Source organism: Salvelinus alpinus, chromosome 3 (assembly GCF_045679555.1).
Source record: "Salvelinus alpinus chromosome 3, SLU_Salpinus.1, whole genome shotgun sequence".
NCBI classification, from domain to species: domain Eukaryota; kingdom Metazoa; phylum Chordata; class Actinopteri; order Salmoniformes; family Salmonidae; genus Salvelinus; species Salvelinus alpinus.
Genome location: NC_092088.1, coordinates 63094097 through 63113232, shown reverse-complemented (window position 1 = coordinate 63113232; position 19136 = coordinate 63094097). Strand labels below are relative to the sequence as shown.

The following is a 19136-nucleotide window of genomic DNA, read 5'->3' as shown; positions in this document are numbered from 1 at the left end:
GAGGTTGGGCAGGGAAAGCGCCAATCGCGAGTCTCTATTCCAAGTGGGCGTGTCTTTACGCGGAAGACGACACTGTTTTGTTTGAAAGCTTGCGGTAGGCCAGAATCAGCAGCGTTGAGACAACAGCGTAGAAACAACTCGTCTGAGTCCCTCATCCTGGCTCTTATCTGTCCATTCGCCGACGCTTGTAATACTCCACATCCCACTTTGGGATGGACGAAACGAGCCCCCTCGTCTCCCCTCTCCAGGACTCCATAGATTACAACTACTGCCAGAGCGAAGCCACCAGTCCGAGAACGCCGGGTTCTGTTGTGCGAGTGTCGGCTGGGAGCCCGGGACGCAGCCGTGAGAGACAGCCGCTTCTGGACCGGGACAGAGGGAATTCTCCGCGGGATCCACACAGGAATGAGTTTCCGGACGACCCGGAGTTTAGGGAGATCGTGAGGAAAGCAGAACAAGCCATAGAAGAAGAAATATTTCCAGAGAGGATCTGCCAAGGATCCAGTGGTAGCTACTTCGTCAAAGACTCTCAAGGGGTGAGACAGACAAGCTTCTAGCTACTATGGTCTTTCTTTCTAGAGGGGCAGAGGGAGAGCGAGAGATGTAAAAAATACAGACAGATAAACAGGGAGGGAGACGAATATGGAGAGGATGCCATCTCTCATGTTTGAAAATGTCCTTTGTTTTCAAGTAAATCATAATTCAGTTTCATGCAGCAACAACATCACATGATTTTGCTTACTGTCTGTCTGCTCTGGCAACCTGCTGTTGCTGATTCTAGCTCTAGCTCTGACTGTGCAGTGATGTCATCATGTTCTGTATTGAGTTCCAGCATGTATCTGCAGTGTTGATTTTTGGGTTGAGGTGAGTATTTTACACATGGTGGCTTGTTTCTAGCCATGGTAGTAGACCTTGCCGTATAGTAGATCGGTATATACACTGAACAGAGATATATATATACACTGCTCAAAAAAATTAAGGGAACACTTAAACAACACAATGTAACTCCAAGTCAATCACACTTCTGTGAAATCAAACTGTCCACTTAGGAAGCAACACTGATTGACAATAAATTTCACATGCTGTTGTGCATATGGAATAGACAAAAGGTGGAAATTATAGGCAATTAGCAAGACACCCCCAATAAAGGAGTGGTTCTGCAGGTGGTGACCACAGACCACTTCTCAGTTCCAATGCTTCCTGGCTGATGTTTTGAATGCTGGCGGTGCTTTCACTCTAGTGGTAGCATGAGACGGAGTCTACAACCCACACAAGTGGCTCAGGTAGTGCAGCTCATCCAGGATGGCACATCAATGCGAGCTGTGGCAAGGTTTGCTGTGTCTGTCAGCGTAGTGTCCAGAGCATGGAGGCGCTACCAGGAGACAGGCCAGTACATCAGGAGACGTGGAGGAGGCCGTAGAAGGGCAACAACCCAGCAGCAGGACCGCTACCTCTTCCTTTGTGCAAGGAGGAGCACTGCCAGAGCCCTGCAAAATGACCTCCAGCAGGCCACAAATGTGCATGTGTCTGCTCAAACGGTCAGAAACAGACTCCATGAGGGTGGTATGAGGGCCCGACGTCCACAGGTGGGGGTTGTGCTTACAGCCCAACACCGTGCAGGACGTTTGGCATTTGCCAGAGAACACCAATATTGGCAAATTCGCCACTGGCGCCCTGTGCTCTTCACAGATGAAAGCAGGTTCACACTGAGCACGTGACAGACGTGACAGAGTCTGGAGACGCCGTGGAGAACGTTCTGCTGCCTGCAACATCCTCCAGCATGACCGGTTTGGCGGTGGGTCAGTCATGGTGTGGGGTGGCATTTCTTTGGGGGCCGCACAGACCTCCATATGCTCGCCAGAGGGAGCCTGACTGCCATTAGGTACCGAGATGAGATCCTCAGACCCCTTGTGAGACCATATGCTGGTGCGGTTGGCCCTGGGTTCCTCCTAATGCAAGACAATGCTAGACCTCATGTGGCTGGAGTGTGTCAGCAGTTCCTGCAAGAGGAAGGCATTGATGCTATGGACTGGCCCGCCCGTTCCCCAGACCTGAATCCAATTGAGCACATCTGGGACATCATGTCTCGCTCCATCCACCAACAGACTGTCCATAGCTGTCCAGGAGTTGGCGGATGCTTTAGTCCAGGTCTGGGAGGAGATCCCTCAGGAGACCATCCGCCACCTCATCAGGAGCATGCCCAGGCGTTGTAGGGAGGTCATACAGGCACGTGGAGGCCACACACACTACTGAGCCTCATTTTGAATTGTTCTAAGGACATTACATCAAAGTTGGATCAGCCTGTAGTGTGGTTTTCCACTTTAATTTTGAGTGTGACTCCAAATCCAGACCTCCATGGGTTGATAAATTTGATTTCCATTGATAATTTTTGTGTGATTTTGTTGTCAGCACATTCAACTATGTAAAGAAAAAAGTATTTAATAAGAATATTTCATTCATTCAGATCTAGGATGTTATTTTAGTGTTCCCTTTATTTTTTGGAGCATTGTGTATGTATATATATATATATATATATATATATATATATATATATATATATATATATATATATATATATAAACGCGATGTAAAGTGTTCCCATGTTTCATGAGCTGAAAAAGATCACAAATGTAAAATTTTCTCATGTTGTGCACAAATATGTTTACATTCCTGTTAGTGAGCATTTCTCCTTTGCCATGATAATCCATCCACCTGACAGGTGTAGCATATCAAGAAGCTGATTCAACAGCATGATCATTACACCGGTACACTTTGTGCTGGGGACAATAAAAGGCCACTCTAAACTGCAGTTTTGTCACACAACACAATGCCACAGATGTCTCAAGTTTTGAGGGAGTGTGCAATTGGCATGCTGACTGCAGTTATGTCCACCAGAGCTGTTGCCAGAATTTAATGTTAATTTCTCTACCGTAAGCTGCCTCCAATGTGTCGTTTTAGAGAATTTGGCAGTACGTCCATCTGGCCCCACAAACGCAGACCACGTGTAACCACGCCATCCCAGGACCTCCACATCCGGCATCTTTACCTGCGGGATCGTCTGAGACCAGCCACCCGGACAGCTGATGGAAATGTGGCTTTGCACAATCAGAGTTTCTGCACAAACTGTCAAAAACAGTCTCGGGGAAGATCATCCGTGTGCTCGTCATCCTCACCAGGGTCTTGACCTGACTGCAGTTCAACATCGTAACTGATTTCAGTGGGCAAATGCTCACCTTCGATGGCCACTGGCGAGCTTGAGAAGTGTGATCTTCACCGATAAATCCTGGTTTCAACTGTACTGGGCAGATGCAGACAGCGTGTATGACGTTGTGTGGGCGAGTGGTTTCCTGATGTCAACGTTGTGAACAGTGTGCCCCGTGGTGGTGGGGTTATGGTATGAGCAGGAATAATCTACAGACAACGAACATGATTGCATTTTATTGATGGTAATTTGAATGCACAGAGATACCGTGATGAGATTCTGAGGCCCATTGTCGTGCCATTCATCACCTTATGTTTCAGCATGACCATGTCGCAAGGATCTGTACACAATTGCTGGACGCTGAAAAAGTACCAGTTCTTTAATGGCCTGCATACTCACTAAACATTTTACCCGTAGAGCATGTTTGGGATGCTCTGGATCAACGTGTACTCCAGTGTGTTCCATTTCCTGCCAATATCCAGCAACTTCACACAGCCACTGAAAAGGAGTAGGACAACATTCCACAGGCCACAATCAACAGCCTGATCAACTCTACGCGAAGGAGATGTGTCGCGCTGCAAATGGTGGTCACCAGATACGGACTGGTTTTCTAATCCACACCCCTATCTTTTTTTAAGGTATCTGTGACCAACCAACGCATATCTGTATTCCCAGTCATGTGAAATCCATAGATTAGGGCCTGATGAATTTATTTCAATTGACTGATTTCTTCATATGAACTGGAACTGTAAAATCATTGAAATTGTTTCATGTTGCATTTTATATATTTTTTCAGTATAGTTCAACCATGCTAGGCTGGGGGTGTGACCTGGCGGCATCTCAAAGACCAGGGTCATTGGCAGTCAGGCTAGGAAAAACAAATCTGTGGCCTGCCAGCCCTGCGTAATGCATAGAATAGAAAGAAGTTGCCCCCAGACACTAGTCTAAGGATAGAGACATTGTAAGATCCTAGATGTGCCTTTGGGCATCTTCTAACACAAGTGTGGTGCAAAGTGCACACAGGCCCAATCTCTCAGAGATTAGCTGTCACTATCAGTTCTCAGGCCTAAAATAATTGTAATTTGCTGCCATTCCTGTATAGAAAAGGTTGAGACATCCTGTCATACAGCTCGTTAGTTCCTTTTGAAATGAAGCAGGCTGGGAGAGAATTGTACAGACATTCTATGCATTGTTCACATGTATGTAAGATCGACCCTAGACCTGCCAGTCTTTTTTTGAACCCAGAGAAAATCTATTTAGTTTACTCTGTGTGTTTGTGTACCATGTAGGCTACTATCTGTGTGAAGATGTCGTAACTCAGGAGAGGTCATGTATTAGCAATCTGAATAGCTAAAGGTAGAAGTCTCCATTTTCTCTCCAGAGGCATGCCTAGTAATACGCATTTACACTCTCTGAAGATGGCCACTTCATTTCCATTCCCTAGCCTCTCTCTCTCTCTCCTCTCTCTCAATTCCACATGCTCAATTAACACAGTTCTGTTACTCTCCTATGGACCAGTGAACTATTAAAGGCAACAGATATAACCTTATATCCAGGCACTGTCTCAGCCAAGGTTACATAGGCTGCGTTCCAGGGTGTCTTTACTGCAGTCATGGGACAAAACAATACCATGATTTTGTTTGGGGATTTTCACAAAATGTAATCCGAGGAAGGATTATTGACATTTTGTATTTTACAGTATAATTGAGAAATAATTCATTTGGAATATTTGTGACATTTTGGCCTTTATCCAGGCGTCCTTTAACATAATGTTTCCTCTGGGTAAATCCATTGGAATTCAATGACTTTTTGACAGCATCTCTTTTGATTTAGACAACTTTCCATACATGTTTGCCCATGGAAGAAGTGGTTAGAAAGTTACTGTTTGGGCCTGAATGCCAAAACATTAAAGTTGACCCATTTTCCATACCCCACCATACCATGAGACATACTTTTGGCCATGTAGCGTATGTGGACACCCCTTCAAATGAGTGGATTCGGCTATTTCAGCCACTCCCGTTGCTGACAGGTGTATAAAATTGAACACACAGCCATGCAATCTCCATAGACAAACATTGGCAGTAGAATGGCCTTACTGAAGAGCTCAGTGATTTTCAACGTGGCACCGTCAAAGGATGCCACCTTTCCAACAAGTTAGTTCATCAAATGTGTAAAGCTCGTCGCCATTGTACTCTGGAGCAGTGGAAACGTGCTCTCTGGAGTGATGAATCACGCTTCACCATCTGGCAGTCAGACAGAGGAATCTGGGTTTGGCGGATGCCAGGAGAATGCTACCTGCCCGACTGTATAGTGCCAACTGTAAAGTTTGGTGGAGGAGGAATAATGGTCTGGGGCTGTTTTTCATGGTTCGGGCTAGGCCCCTTAATTTCAGTGAAGGGAAATATTAACGCTACAGCATACATTGACATTCTAGACAATTCCGTGCTTCCAACTTTGTGGCAACAGTTTGGGGAAGGCCCTTTCCTGTTTCAGCATGACAATGCCCCCGTGCACAAAGAGAGGTCCATAGAGAAATGATTTGTCGATATTGTTGTGGAAGAAATTGACTGGCCTGCACAGAGCCTTGACCTCAACCCCATCGAACACCTTTGGGATGAATTGGAATGCCGACTGCGAGCCAGGGCTAATTGCCCAACAACAGCGCCCAACCTCCCTGAAGCTCTTGTGCCTGAATGGATGCAATTCCCCGTAGCAATGTTCCAACATCCAGTGGAAAGCCTTTCCAGAAGGGTGGAGACTTATCGCAGCAAAGGGGAGACCAACTCCGTATTAATGCCCATGATTTTAGGATGAGATGTTCGACGAGCAGGTGTCCACATACATGTGTCCATATACAACAGTGTTGTCACATGTTATTTATTGAAAAAAAGTTTCAAATCACAATGTCATTTTTAAACCTTCAATGATCTAAAAACGCATAAAGTTTCTTCCATATTCGCATATGTTGTAGCTCAGACCCTATTTCACATCATCTGAGGTTTTTGTGTTGTGCCCGCCATCGGTTGAGACACAGCATGCTATTGAAATGACACCAACCCTGTATTCAATCATAGAAATATAGATTTCATAGAATGTACCTACCCCTTCAGAAGACAAATTTAGCTAGTACACCATTGACATTTTAAAAAATTGAATTAAACATGTTTACTTCTAATTACTACCACAAAGATGACCGCCAGTCCACCCTCTGTCGAATGTCAACTTAAATGGTCATGGAACGTTAACGGATTTGCGCTTTAACTCAGATTTGTTACTTAAAAATGTATGCCAAACAATAAACATTGATTCCCAAGTTTAACAAACCATACAAATATATGTACAAGGAATCAATTTGCCTAGACTGATTTACTTATATGAACTGTAATTCAGTAGAACTTTGAAATTGTTGCATTTAGGGTTGTCCAGACTGTTTTCAGTCTTGCTTTGACCACCAGACAACAGAAATAGAAGAAAAGAAAACGTTCTGAGCGGAACATAACAATATGCTTGTGGAAGGGAGGACTGTAGCAGGTGACTCAACTGTGGTTTTGTGTCTGATTTCCCAATCTGCCAAAACTCCAACTTCAATTATTTAATTCTCAGTTATGCTTTAAGATACAAATGTCAAATATGTCAACAATCCTTCCTCCGAAGGACCATTCTATGGATTAAATCTTGTTCATGAGGAATCACCCATATGAAGTGGAGGCGAGACGGACTGACACTTTTTTGTGTTGAGGTAGCTCTACCTGCTGCTACACAAATCAGTGTCACCCTCGGCTCAAGAGGGAATTTACTCTTTGTCTAATAGTTTAGCATCTCTGGAACCACAATGCCTTAACACTTATCCAGGTGTTGTGAGATCTGATCATCTGACACAGCCAGCGAGACTACATTTAAGACTACCTGGAACGTGCCCATAGAATAAAAAGCTAGCCACAGTCTCTGTACTTAGCCTCCTTTGCTTCTCCTTCCACAGTCAATCATGTGAGGAAACTTAAGTTAATCTGATTGACTTTAATGGGTTGCGAAACCATTCCCATTCCAGCTCGTTAGCACCAGCCTGCAGGTTCTGTTGCACCATGAATCACCCTCTGATGGCAGATGTTGTGTGATGTCACTTCCTCTGACATCACCACTCACATTTTATGTATTAAGGACTGAGGGGGCTGAGTCATGGTTAGAAGGACAGGGTAGACGTTGCCTGTAGGCACAGATCAAGGGTCAGATTTTAATTACTTCACCGTAAACTTAACCATTTACAGGGAAAATGCTAAAAAAATCTTAGATCACTGTCTGGTTGGTACTGTGTCATCAGCAGGCCTCAGGTAATCAGTGAAGCACAGGCAGTATTTTGATACCTAGGTTTCTATCAAGCAAATGCTTTGTTTATCATATGATCCTCCTGAGCAGTCTTTGTACACAGTAACAGTCTGCCTGAACCAACATTAGTGTCGTGAAGATTTGGGTTAATCTAAAAATAGTAGATGAGTGAGCCAGTGTGCTCTGTCGAACTTTGTACTGTTGTAAAACTGCAGTGTGGTTTCAGATGAGATTGTATTTTATTGTGCAAAAAAATCTAATTTTTCATAGCTATAGGATACTGTTAGGTGCGTTTTACACACTCTCTCTCTCTCTCTCACGCTACAAATAAAGAATATGAATTGCGTGTAACAATAATAATAATCTGTCTGTCTGTAGAAGGTCATTGGTGTGTTCAAGCCTAAGACTGAGGAGCCGTACGGTCAGCTGAACCCAAAGTGGACCAAGTGTCTCCAGAAGTTGTGTTGTCCCTGTTGCTTCGGACGGGACTGTCTGGTCCTGAACCAGGGCTATCTGTCTGAGGCCGGGGCCAGTCTGGTCGACCAAAAACTAGAGCTCAATATCGTGCCCCGGACCAAGGTAAGAAGGGTTACAGGCAGACATTAGAGCTGGGATAATAAACCGACAATTATCGACACCGAACAAACCAACAATTTATCAATAATAACGTAGTCAAGTAGCCTTGACTAGAGGAATGTAAAGTTTGAAATGAAGTAGGCCTAAGTTTGCTCATGGGTTGTTGCTCACAGGACAATAATACCATTCAAAGTAGTAGGAGTAGTTTTAAGGGTAATATAAACAAGTAACTGGTGCTTATTAATTTCATAAGTATCGTTCAATGTATCGTTATCTTGATAATTCAGGCAATTTATTGTGATATGGGTTTTTGCCCATAACGCCCAGTTCTAGCACACACACACACACACACACACACACACACACAAGGGTATGCACTGATAATTGACTGATCTCTCTCTCTTATCTTGTCTACCACCCTCTCACCACCATCTCTTTCTCTCTTTCTTTTCTAGGTGGTGTACCTGGCCAGTGATACGTTTAACTACAATGCTATAGACAGAGTCAAGTCTCGCGGAAAGAGGCTAGCTCTGGAGAAAGTTCCCAAAGTGGGACAACGCTTCCACAGAATAGGCCTCCCTCCTAAGGTAGGTACGACTTCTGCCTAGGGTTCAGAACCTACAACTCGGTCCTGTTCATTAGGCATGAAACTGGAGAAAGCAGTCCAAAACAGTAAGTACTACCTGAACTTGTCCAAAAAGAAACATTCATTTAGTTTTCCATTGTACAATGTTTAGAAACATTTTGCTACAGTGTTTTAATGAACACGACCCTGTTGATAGGGGGATTTCTGTCTCTGCTTTAGTTTAGACAGCACTTCATGCCACATGTAGTGTTGTTGACTAATTCAACCTATCAACGGCTCAACGGCTAATTGAATCAGGTGTGTTAGTGCTGGACTATATAAAAATAAATCCTGCACCCTCCATGGGTCCCCAGGACCAGAGTTGAAGAACACTGCCCTGAAAGTAAATACTATTGTTACACTTAAACCCTGCAGGTATAATTAATTTAAAACTTCTTATAAGTATGTATGATCCTTTATAATGTCTTAGAATAATGCTTATACATAATACATTTCACACATGACTCAGGTGGGATCATTCCAGTTGTTTGTGGAGGGCTACAAAGACGCAGACTATTGGCTGAGACGGTTTGAGGTGGAGCCTCTTCCAGAGAACACCAATCGGCAGCTGCAGCTTCAGTTCGAGAGACTGGTGGTCCTTGATTACATAATCAGGAACACAGGTGTGTGTGTGTGATTCGCGTGTGCGTGCACAGAGAAACTGGTGGTTCTGTATTTCATCATCAGGAACAAAGGCGTGTGTGTGTGTGTGTGGTGGGGAGGATGTATGACTGAATTTGATTTATTGTTGCTTAATGATGATGCTGTTGATGCTTGCAGATCGGGGGAACGACAACTGGCTGTTAAAATATGACTGTTCAATGGACACGGAAGGGAAACGGGTGAGTAGACGTATACAATATTATTTAAACCTAGAGATTTCAATCTGCCGCATTAGTTTTATAGGAACTTAAATAAAAAAAATGGTAAACTAGAATGTCACATTCATATCCTTCTGTCTGTTTGTGTAGGACACAGACTGGGTGGTGGTAAAGGAGCCTATCATCAGACTGGCAGCCATAGACAACGGCTTGGCCTTCCCAATCAAACACCCTGACTCCTGGAGAGCCTGTGAGTCACACAAACCACACACACACACACACACACAGAGAGAAACACACACAAACTACTTTATTCCTCCTCTGTGTAGATCCATTCTACTGGGTGTGGCTGTCCCAGGCTAAGGTTCCTTTCTCTCAGGAGATTAGGGACTTGGTTCTGCCCAAACTGGCTGACCCCAACTTCATCAAAGACCTGGAGGAAGACCTCTACGAACTCTTTAAGGTTAGCAGGGGTTTAATTTGCCTGGTCACAGATCTGTTTGTGCAGTTCTACCAATTCCTATGGAGAGCACATATCTGGGTCCAAGGTTTTTTTTTGTGGCCTTTTAACGTCACAACAAAGTTATATTCTACTCTATTCTGTCATCCTCACAGCACTGAATGAATCATGCCAGCGTTATTGAAGTTGTTGTGTGTATCCTACAGAAGGATCCAGGTTTTGACAGAGGGCAGTTTCACAAACAGATAGCTGTGATGAGGGGACAGGTGAGTTGTTGGAGGAATACCTGGACAGTGTCAGTATTTGTCTTTATATTGTCAGACTGTTACCCTGAGTGTGAAATTGTACATGTGGGTATGCTAAGTTGTGCTGAAGCTCTGTATGTTTCTGTCACCAGATCTTGATTATGTAAGTCTGTCTGTGTAAACCTATGCTGAAACTCTGTATGTCTCTACCACCAGATCCTGAACCTGAGCCAGGCCTTGAAGGAGAGTAAGACCCCGCTACACCTGGTTCAGATGCCCCCAGTCATAGTGGAGACAGCCAGAGCACCACAGAGAGCCAACAGTGAGTCCTATACACAGAGCTTCCAGAGCAGGAAACCCTTCTTTACCTGGTGGTAGAGGAGAGGAGGCCAAGTAGAAGAGGAGGCAAGAGGGGGAGTGAAGGAGGCAAGAGGGGGAGTGAAGGAGGCAAGAGGGGGAGTGAAGGAGGCAAGAGGGGGAGTGAAGGAGGCAAGAGGGGGAGTGAAGGAGGCAAGAGGGGGAGTGAAGGAGACTCAGGAGGGAGGAAGAATGGAAATGGTAGGATCAGAAAGAGGAGGAGGGGGGGGGGGGGGGGGAGAAAGGGAGGAATGAACCAGATTGAGAGACTGAAGAGTAGAGAGACAAAGGCCAAGTAGAAGAGTATAAAAGGAGAGAAAGAGGAGGAGAAGAGCTTCATCCAAAAACCTCCAAAAACCTCTGCCTTAGTCCTGTTTCATCAGCCAGTAAAGCTCTTCCCCTCTCCCGCTCCATAGTCAATAGGAAGCCAGGTATGTTTATACTTTCCCTGGAATCCATCACATTCACAGTTGTGCTTTAACTACAGACATTCACCAGTAAGATGGGAGGGTGGAGAAAGAGAGAGATGGAGGAGTTACATTGAGTAAAGCGATAATGAGTTTGTCTAGTGTCAATATTCAGAATGGGGGGGAAAAAAGAGAAAGAAAATAAGTATGGTATATTAAGACAGTTGGGTAGCCCTACACTGGTAGCTGGCTGAAATATGATTATAGAGACCAAAAACTGTGAAAGGCTCCAACTATAGTAGAGGTTCCCAATTGATGGTTCTATGGTAGCATTCTCCTTCAGTGACCGAATGTACAAAATGTCAATATATGGTAGTCCAATCAAATCCATCCAAGTGCACAGAAAAAGTTTTTACCTAAGGCTAAACTTTTCAGCCCCAACTCTTCATTTTCCTTACCAAGTTACAGATTTAGTAGTATCTCTTATGGAAGCACGGCATTACCATGGCTTGTAGCTAGCAAGCAGATAAGAGTCCTGACATTTGGTTTGCAAAATTCCGGTAACTTTCCCAAATTCCTAGGTTTTCCAGAAATCCTGGTTGGAGAATTACAGATTCCCTGTTTATGTCTATCTGATTCCGGGAATCCTTCAACTTGAAAAACCTAAAGTTACAATAATTTTGCAACCCAGTGGTGTATGAATGCTGTGGTCAGACATTCAGCGTTTGTGGCCTTATTTTAATGAGTCTCTTTCTTTGATACAGAAGAACCTGACTGCAGTAGCCTGGTTGGACCAGACTGAACACTTCAGTGTTAAGTCTGGGTTAACCAGGCTGACTTTAGGGCCAGGTTATAGGTGGTACTCACATTGTAGTCGATTAGGTTTGAACTGCAGACTGAAATGAGGGTATACTGTAGCAGAAAGTTTTGCAACAGAAAAAATTAAAATAAGCCAGATCCTTCTAATTTCACTCCTTTTCTGGCACTTTTCTTCCATTTCATGCCTACTGAACATAACCCAGGCAACATTACCTCTTGTGTTATTGGCATGTGATGGCAGCCCTGTGGCACCACCTAGGGGAGGACTGCGATGTAGTCGGTCTCAAACACGCACATTGCCTGTCATGCTTGTTTCCCTACATCTCATATTGTCTTTGTTATGTTGACATTTTTTGTATTTGTTTTTTAATTGATATTTCCTGCTGTAGCAACCAAACTGTTCTACTAATGTATTGTATTAACAATGCACTGTACAAATTGTATGTAATGTATTACAGAATGAAATACATAAAGAATTGTACTATTGCATTATCAGGGTCTCTTGTACTTTTCTTGTCTCGTGGGCTGCATCCTGATTTTCTACCTTTCTCCCAAATTGTGCAAGTAGTATGCACTTGCACACTTCATCACATGGATTTAACAATGGTGGAAACTCAAGCCACACCAATCATATACTTTTAAATCCAAAGAGGGCAGAGAATTGGAGGAAAGACTTGGTTTAGTTTTTTTATTAAAACTTGAAAGGAATGTCGATCGTTAATGTTCTGCAAATTTTTTTCATTGTCCACCAGAGAGAATGTTCAGAGAAGAAACCATTTATCATGAGTCAGTTCAGAGCACAGGAGGTTGGTGGCACCTTAATTGGGGAGGACGGGCTCATAGTAATGGCTGGAACGGAATTAATGGAATGGTATCAAACTCATGGAAAGCAAGTGTTTGATACCATTTCATTCACTTCATTCCAACCATTTCATTCACTTCATTCCAGCCATTATTATGAGCTGTCCTCCACTCTGCAGCCTCCTGTGTCAGCGAGGCTTTACTGTACAACTGTATTCAGTGGTGTGAAACAGAAGGAACAGGGCTGTCACAATTTCCTATTTTATCGCTGCGTCTAGACAGGCAGCAACAACCAAAATATATTCACTAATTGGTCTTTTGACCAATCAGATCAGCTCTGAAAAAGATCTGATGTGGAAAGGGAGGTGCGGACAGCCCAGTACCTCACTGGGGTGTGTGAAAGGATGGCCCGGAACATTGTTATACTACAGCCACCTGAGCCATAGACTGTTCTCTCTGCTTCTGCACGGCAAGCAGTACCGGAGCATCAAGTCTGACACCAACAACCTCCTGAAAAGCTTCTATCCCCCAAGCTATGACTGGTAAATAGCTAACAAAATGGCTACATGGACTATCTGCATTAACCCTTCTATTGTATTGTTTATTTTTGCTCTGTCTGTATGCACTCTCACTCAATTTTCTCATACTGACTACACACACTCTAATAATCATCTACAGTCCATTCAGAAAGTATTCAGACCCCTTCCCATTTTCCACATTTTGTTACGTTACAGCCTTATTCTAAATTTGATTAAATAATTTTTTCCCTCATTCTACACAATACCATATGACAAAGTGAAAATAGGTTTGTAGAAATTTTAGCAAATTTATAAAAAAACATACCTTTACATAAATATTCAGACCCTTTGCTATGAGACTCGAAATTGAGCTCAGGTGCATCCTGTTTCCATTGATCATCCTTGAGATGTTTCTACAACTTGATTGGAGTCCACCTGTGGTAAATTCAATTGATTGGACATGGTTTGGAAAGGCACACCTGTCTATATAAGGTCCCACAGTTGACAGTGCATGTCAGAGGAAAAACCAAGCCGTGGGGTCAAAGACATTGTCTGTAGAGCTCCGAGACAGGATTGTGTCGAGGCGCAGACCTGGGGAAGGGTACCAAAACATTTGTGCAGCATTGAAGGTCCCCAAGAACACAGTGGCTTCCATCATTCTTAAATGGAAGAAGTTTGGAACCACCAAGACTCTTCCTAGAGCTGGCTGCCTGGCAAAACTGAGCAATGGGTGGAGAAGGGCCTTGGTCAGGGAGGAGACCAAGAACCCGATGGTCACTCTGACAGCGCTCTAGAGTTCCTCTGTGGAGATGGGAGAACCTTCCAGAAGGACAACCATCTCTACAGCACTCCACCAATCAGGCCTTTATGGTGTAGTGGCCAGACGGAAGCCACTCCTCAGTAAAAGGCACATGACAGCCTGCTTGGAGTTTGCCAAAATGCATCTAAAGACTCTCAGACTTTGAGAAACAAAATTCTCTGGTTTTATGAAACTAAGATTGAACTCTTTGGCCTGAATGCCAAGCGTCACTCTTGGAGGAAACCTGGCACCATCCCTACGGTGAAGCATGGTTTGTTGCATCATCATGCTGTGGGTATGTTTTTCAGCGGCAGGGACTGGGAGACTAGTCAGGATCGAGGCAAAGTACAGAGAGATCCTTGATGAAAACCTGCTCCAGACCGCTCAGGACCTCAGACTAGAGCAAAGGTTCACCTTCCAACAGGACAACGACCATAAGCAGACAGCCAAGACAATGCAGGAGTGGCTTCGGGACAAGTTTCTGAATGTCCTTAAGTGGCCCAGGCAGAGCCCGGACTTGAACCCAATCGAACATATCTGGAGAGACCTGTAAATGGCTGTGCAGCAATGCTCCCCATACAACCTGACAGAGCTTGAGGATCTGCAGAGAAGAATGAAAGAAACTCCCCATATACAGACGTGCCAAGCTTGTAGAGTCATACCCAAGAAGACTCGATACTGCAATTGCTGCCAAAGGTGCTTCAACAAAGTATTGAGTAAAGGATCTGAATAGTTATGTAAATGTGACATTTAATTTATTTCTTATCAGTAACTCTTTGTTAGTTCCCTCTTCTGTTTGAGTGACATTTTTGTTTTTCTGGCTTGGGAACATAACAAAATGGGGGCTCGTCCGGGATCTTGTTTCCCATGAGTACGGTAGTCTTTCTAGTCACTTACTCTGAAGCGGCCAGATATTTGAGTGTTCTAAATACACTTTTGTGATAGTTTCTGTCACTAATATCGACCCTGAGGAGTTTGAATCATTTTGGAAGTTGCATAATCGCACAGGCTTTTATGTAACTTTAAGTTGGGGGTGCTCCTGAGTGGCGCAGTGGTCTAAGGCACTGCATCGCAGTGCTAGCTGTGCCACTAGAGATTCTGTGTTCGAGTCCAGAGCCTGTCGCAGCCGGCCGTGATCGGGAGACCCATGGGGCGGCGCACAATTGGCCCAGTGTCATCAGGGTTAGGGGAGGGCTTGGGCGGCGGGGATGTTTTTGTCCCATTGCGCACTAGCGACTTTTGTGGCAGGCAGGCCGGGCGCAGTGCACGCTGACACGGTCGCCAGGTGTACGGTGTTTCCTCCGACACATTGCTGCGGCTGGCTTCCGGGTTAAGTGGGTATTGTGTCAAGAAGCAGTGCGGCTTGGTTGGGTTGTGTTTTGGAGGATGCACGGCTCTCGACTTTCGCCTCTCCTGAGTCCTTACGGGAGTTGGACTCAGTAGTCAAAGAGTTGATCGGTACTGCTTTGGTGGAGGTGCAAATCCTTCCGGAGAGGGAGGTTGATGAAAAGGGTCCTACAGGGTGCAGGGTGAGTCCTGCAGATGTGTAATTGTGAGAGTTAGAACTAAAGGCAAAGTTGAAGCAACAGAAATTACAGCTTGAGCACACTCCAGCCTATTATGTGTTTGAATGGGACTGGTGTATCTCGTAAACAAGATTTGGAATCAGATGTGAATGAACCCTTTGTTTCAGATGGGTTCGTGTCTCTGCGGAGTAGCGATGGTGTTAAGCAGCCAATGAAGATGCTGCGAGTCACTGGGGCAGCCCAGTCCTTCATTTTGGAGGGTGTTTTGCCTTTGTCTGACACTTCAACGACTGTTACGGTGTGTTGGTACAAGACGTGGAGATGGGTTGCTTGGAAGTTTACTCTGGGGGAAGCTATGGCTTGTTGGATTAGTGTCGCTGCCGCCGCTTTACCATCTGATTGCTCACACTCTTCCAGTTGAGTGGGTATATGTTGATGTATCGATTTTAGAGGCTTGATTTAAACGTTGTCTGGTTTTTACATATAACCACAGTATTGTCAATACAAAACTGAGCGACACTCCATGCGTCCACACATGCACTTCCCTGATATCTTACACTTTATCATGTTCTTAATTCTATTTGTGTGTTTTTGTTTTACTTGATTTAAAAATCTGTATATACAGTATATTAATAGTACTACTTATTTTGATTACTGAATTGTTGGGAAAGAGCAAGCAAGTAAGGATTTTCACTGTACTTGTGCACATGACAACTTGAGATCTGATGTGATTGGTCAAAAGAGAAATTAGTGGAAAAAACATCAGAATTAGGGTGCATCTCTAAACACAGCCTATTTGACAGACAATCATATCTGTATATTATACATTTGTCAGAAAGTTCTGTTATATCCTACATTTTAGTCATTTTAAACAAGCCCCACCCACCTTCCTCCTGAAGAGCCACTGGATATCAGCCAATGATTCAGCTAATCAAAATCCCAGTGAGAAGCTAATTAGATTAATCCGTTCTGTTAGAGCAGGGCTGGAGCAAAAGCTTGTATAGTCATAGTAGCTCTCCAAGAGAATGGCATATTGCCTCCACCTATCCTAGACTAAGATCTACAGGAGTGAGTAGGCCTGGGGGTGCTAAGGATAGATGTAGAATTCAGGATAGCCTGGTTGTTTCTGGACGAAGCCTCTCTGCTGAGCCCAATGATTTCAGATCTGAAGGGTCTGGATATGTATAAGGAGTGTAGTAGTTGAACTTACATCAAATTGTCTACACTCTACAGAAATGGAAACGTTGAAGAGTTAGGGAGCGAATTGGAACAGATGGGTAGTCTCTTGTATGGTTATACCATGCATGTTGGGAGATGCAGTCAGGTGATCAAGGGTTGCTGTTGGTGATGATTTGCTCAACTGTGTCAGAGGTCAGCAAAGGATCACTGCAGTCATGTGACAAGGGTGTTGCGATTTCTCTCATTGGTCTGCAGTACCTCCCGTTCACATGTCAAAAGATAAGTATGATGACCTGGTAACCCTCTGGCAATTTTTTTTCCTCTATCCCTCTCTCAATCCCTTTATCCTTCCTTTACATAATCTCTCTTATCACACATGGTTTGCTAGTAAAGGTCTGAGACAAATTCAGAACACTACCCAAATACAGCATCACATAAAATTCCAACATCAACTCTTAGTTTGAACATACTCTGTAGAACTCTGTTCTATAGATTCATAAACAATCCGTAAAGACAACACAATATTAATCAAAACCTTTAATCAAACTATGCAATCACATTAACATCTTAAAAATAGAAACATTCTACAATCAAACCTTTGATGATATATATATATATATATATATAAATAATACACACACACAGTTGAAGTCAGAAGTTTACATCCACTTAGGTTGGAGACATTAAAACTCGTTTTTCAACCACTCCACAAATTTCTTGTCAACAAACTATAGTTTTGGTAAGTTGGTTAGGACATTACTTTGTGCCTGACATAAGTAATTTTTCCAACAATTGTTTAAAGACAGATTATTTCACTTAATCACAATTCCAGTGGGTCAGAGAGTTTACATATTCTAAATTGACTGTGCCTTTAAACAGCTTGGAAAATTCCAGAAAATTATGTAATGCTTTAGAAGCTTCTGATAATTGACAAATTATCGACTGGCTAATTGACATCATTTGAGTCAATTGGGAGGTGTACCTGTGGATGTATTTCAAGGCCTACTTTCAAAACTCAGTGCCTCTTTGCTTGACATCATGGGAAAATCAAAATAAATCAGCCAAGACCTCAAAAACAATTGTGGACCTCCACAAGTCTGGTTCATCCTTGGGAGCAATTTCCAAACGCCTGAAGGTACCACGTTCATCTGTACAAACAATAGTACGCAAGTATAAACACCATGGGACCACGCAGCCTTCATACCGCTCAGGAAGGAGACGCGCTCTGTCTCCTAGAGATTAACATATATTGGTGCGAAAAGTGCAAATCAATCCCAGAACAGCAAAGGACCTTGTGAAGATGCTGGAGGAAACAGGTACAAAAGTATCTATATCCACAACAAAACGAGTCCTATAATCGACATAACCTGAAAGGCTGCTCAGCGAGGAAGAAGCCACTGCTCCAAAACTGCCATAAAAAAGCCAGACTACGGTTTGCAACTGCACATGTGGACCAAAATTGTACTTTTTGGTTATGTTATGTTTGGAGGAAAAGGGGTGGAGGCTTGCAAGCCAAAGAACACCATCCCAACCATGAAGCATGTGGGGGCACCATCATGTTGTGGGGGTGCTTTGCTGCAGGAGGGACTGGTGCACTTCACAAAATAGATGGCATCATGAGGCAGGAGAATTGTGAATATATTGAAGCAACATCTCAAGACATCAGTCAGGAAGTTAAAGCTTGGTCGCAAATGGGTCTTCCAAATGGACAAATCACCCCAAGCATACTTCCAAAGATGTTGCAAAATGGCTTAAGGACAACAAAGTCAAGGTATTAGAGTGGCCATCACAAAGCTCTGGCCTCAATCCTATAGAACACTTGTGGGTAGAACTGAAAAAGGTGTGTGCGAACAAGGAGGCCTACCAACCTGACTCAGCTACACCAGCTCTGTCAGGAGGAATGGGCCAAAATTCCCCCAACTTAATGTGGGAAGCTTGTGGAAGCCTACCTGAAACATTTGACCCAAGTAAAACAATTTAAAGGCAATGTTACCAAATACTAATTGAGTGTATGTAAACTTCTGACCCACTGGGAACGTGATGAAAGAAATAAAAGATTAAATAAATCACTCTATACTATTTTTCTGACATTTCACATTCTTAAAATAAAGTGGTGATCCTAACTGACCTAAGACAGGGAATGTTTACTAGGATTAAATGTCAGGAATTGTGAAAAACTGAGTTAAAATGCATTTGGCTAAGGTGTATGTAAACTTCAACTGTAGATATATATTTTTATTTATTCAATGAATTTAAGTTCCGTTACCGTATGTGTGGAAGACCATATACTGTAGTGTCAAATTAAAGTTAAGGCAACATTAACATATTGAAGTGATACATTTTTTTCCAGGTTTCTCTTTCCTTGTACATTGACGAGGTATGAGTTGGGCCATGAGTTTTTCCTGTCACCTGACCAAGAAAATGTGTCCTAGTTACAGGCTACATCTAGGGCCCAGAGTTTTACCCTAGTTATAGCCA

At 43.5% G+C, this 19136-nt stretch overlaps 1 protein-coding gene across 2 annotated transcripts; it reads left to right on the top strand.

Moving 5' to 3' along the window:
• Positions 1-12327, top strand: LOC139571095 (phosphatidylinositol 4-kinase type 2-alpha-like). Of its 2 annotated transcripts, none has more exons than XM_071393634.1 (9): positions 1-536; positions 7904-8104; positions 8557-8688; positions 9196-9349; positions 9507-9568; positions 9698-9797; positions 9877-10010; positions 10214-10273; positions 10469-12327. In XM_071393634.1, exons 1-9 carry the CDS (start codon positions 213-215, stop codon positions 10628-10630), a joined length of 1329 nt encoding a protein of 442 aa, XP_071249735.1. In that variant the 5' UTR covers positions 1-212; the 3' UTR covers positions 10631-12327. The 2 variants fall into 2 exon arrangements, with proteins under 2 accessions (XP_071249735.1, XP_071249736.1); XM_071393635.1 differs by having other exon boundaries at positions 72-536; positions 7907-8104; positions 10469-10734.
• The last annotated feature ends 6809 nt before the right edge of the window (positions 12328-19136 follow it).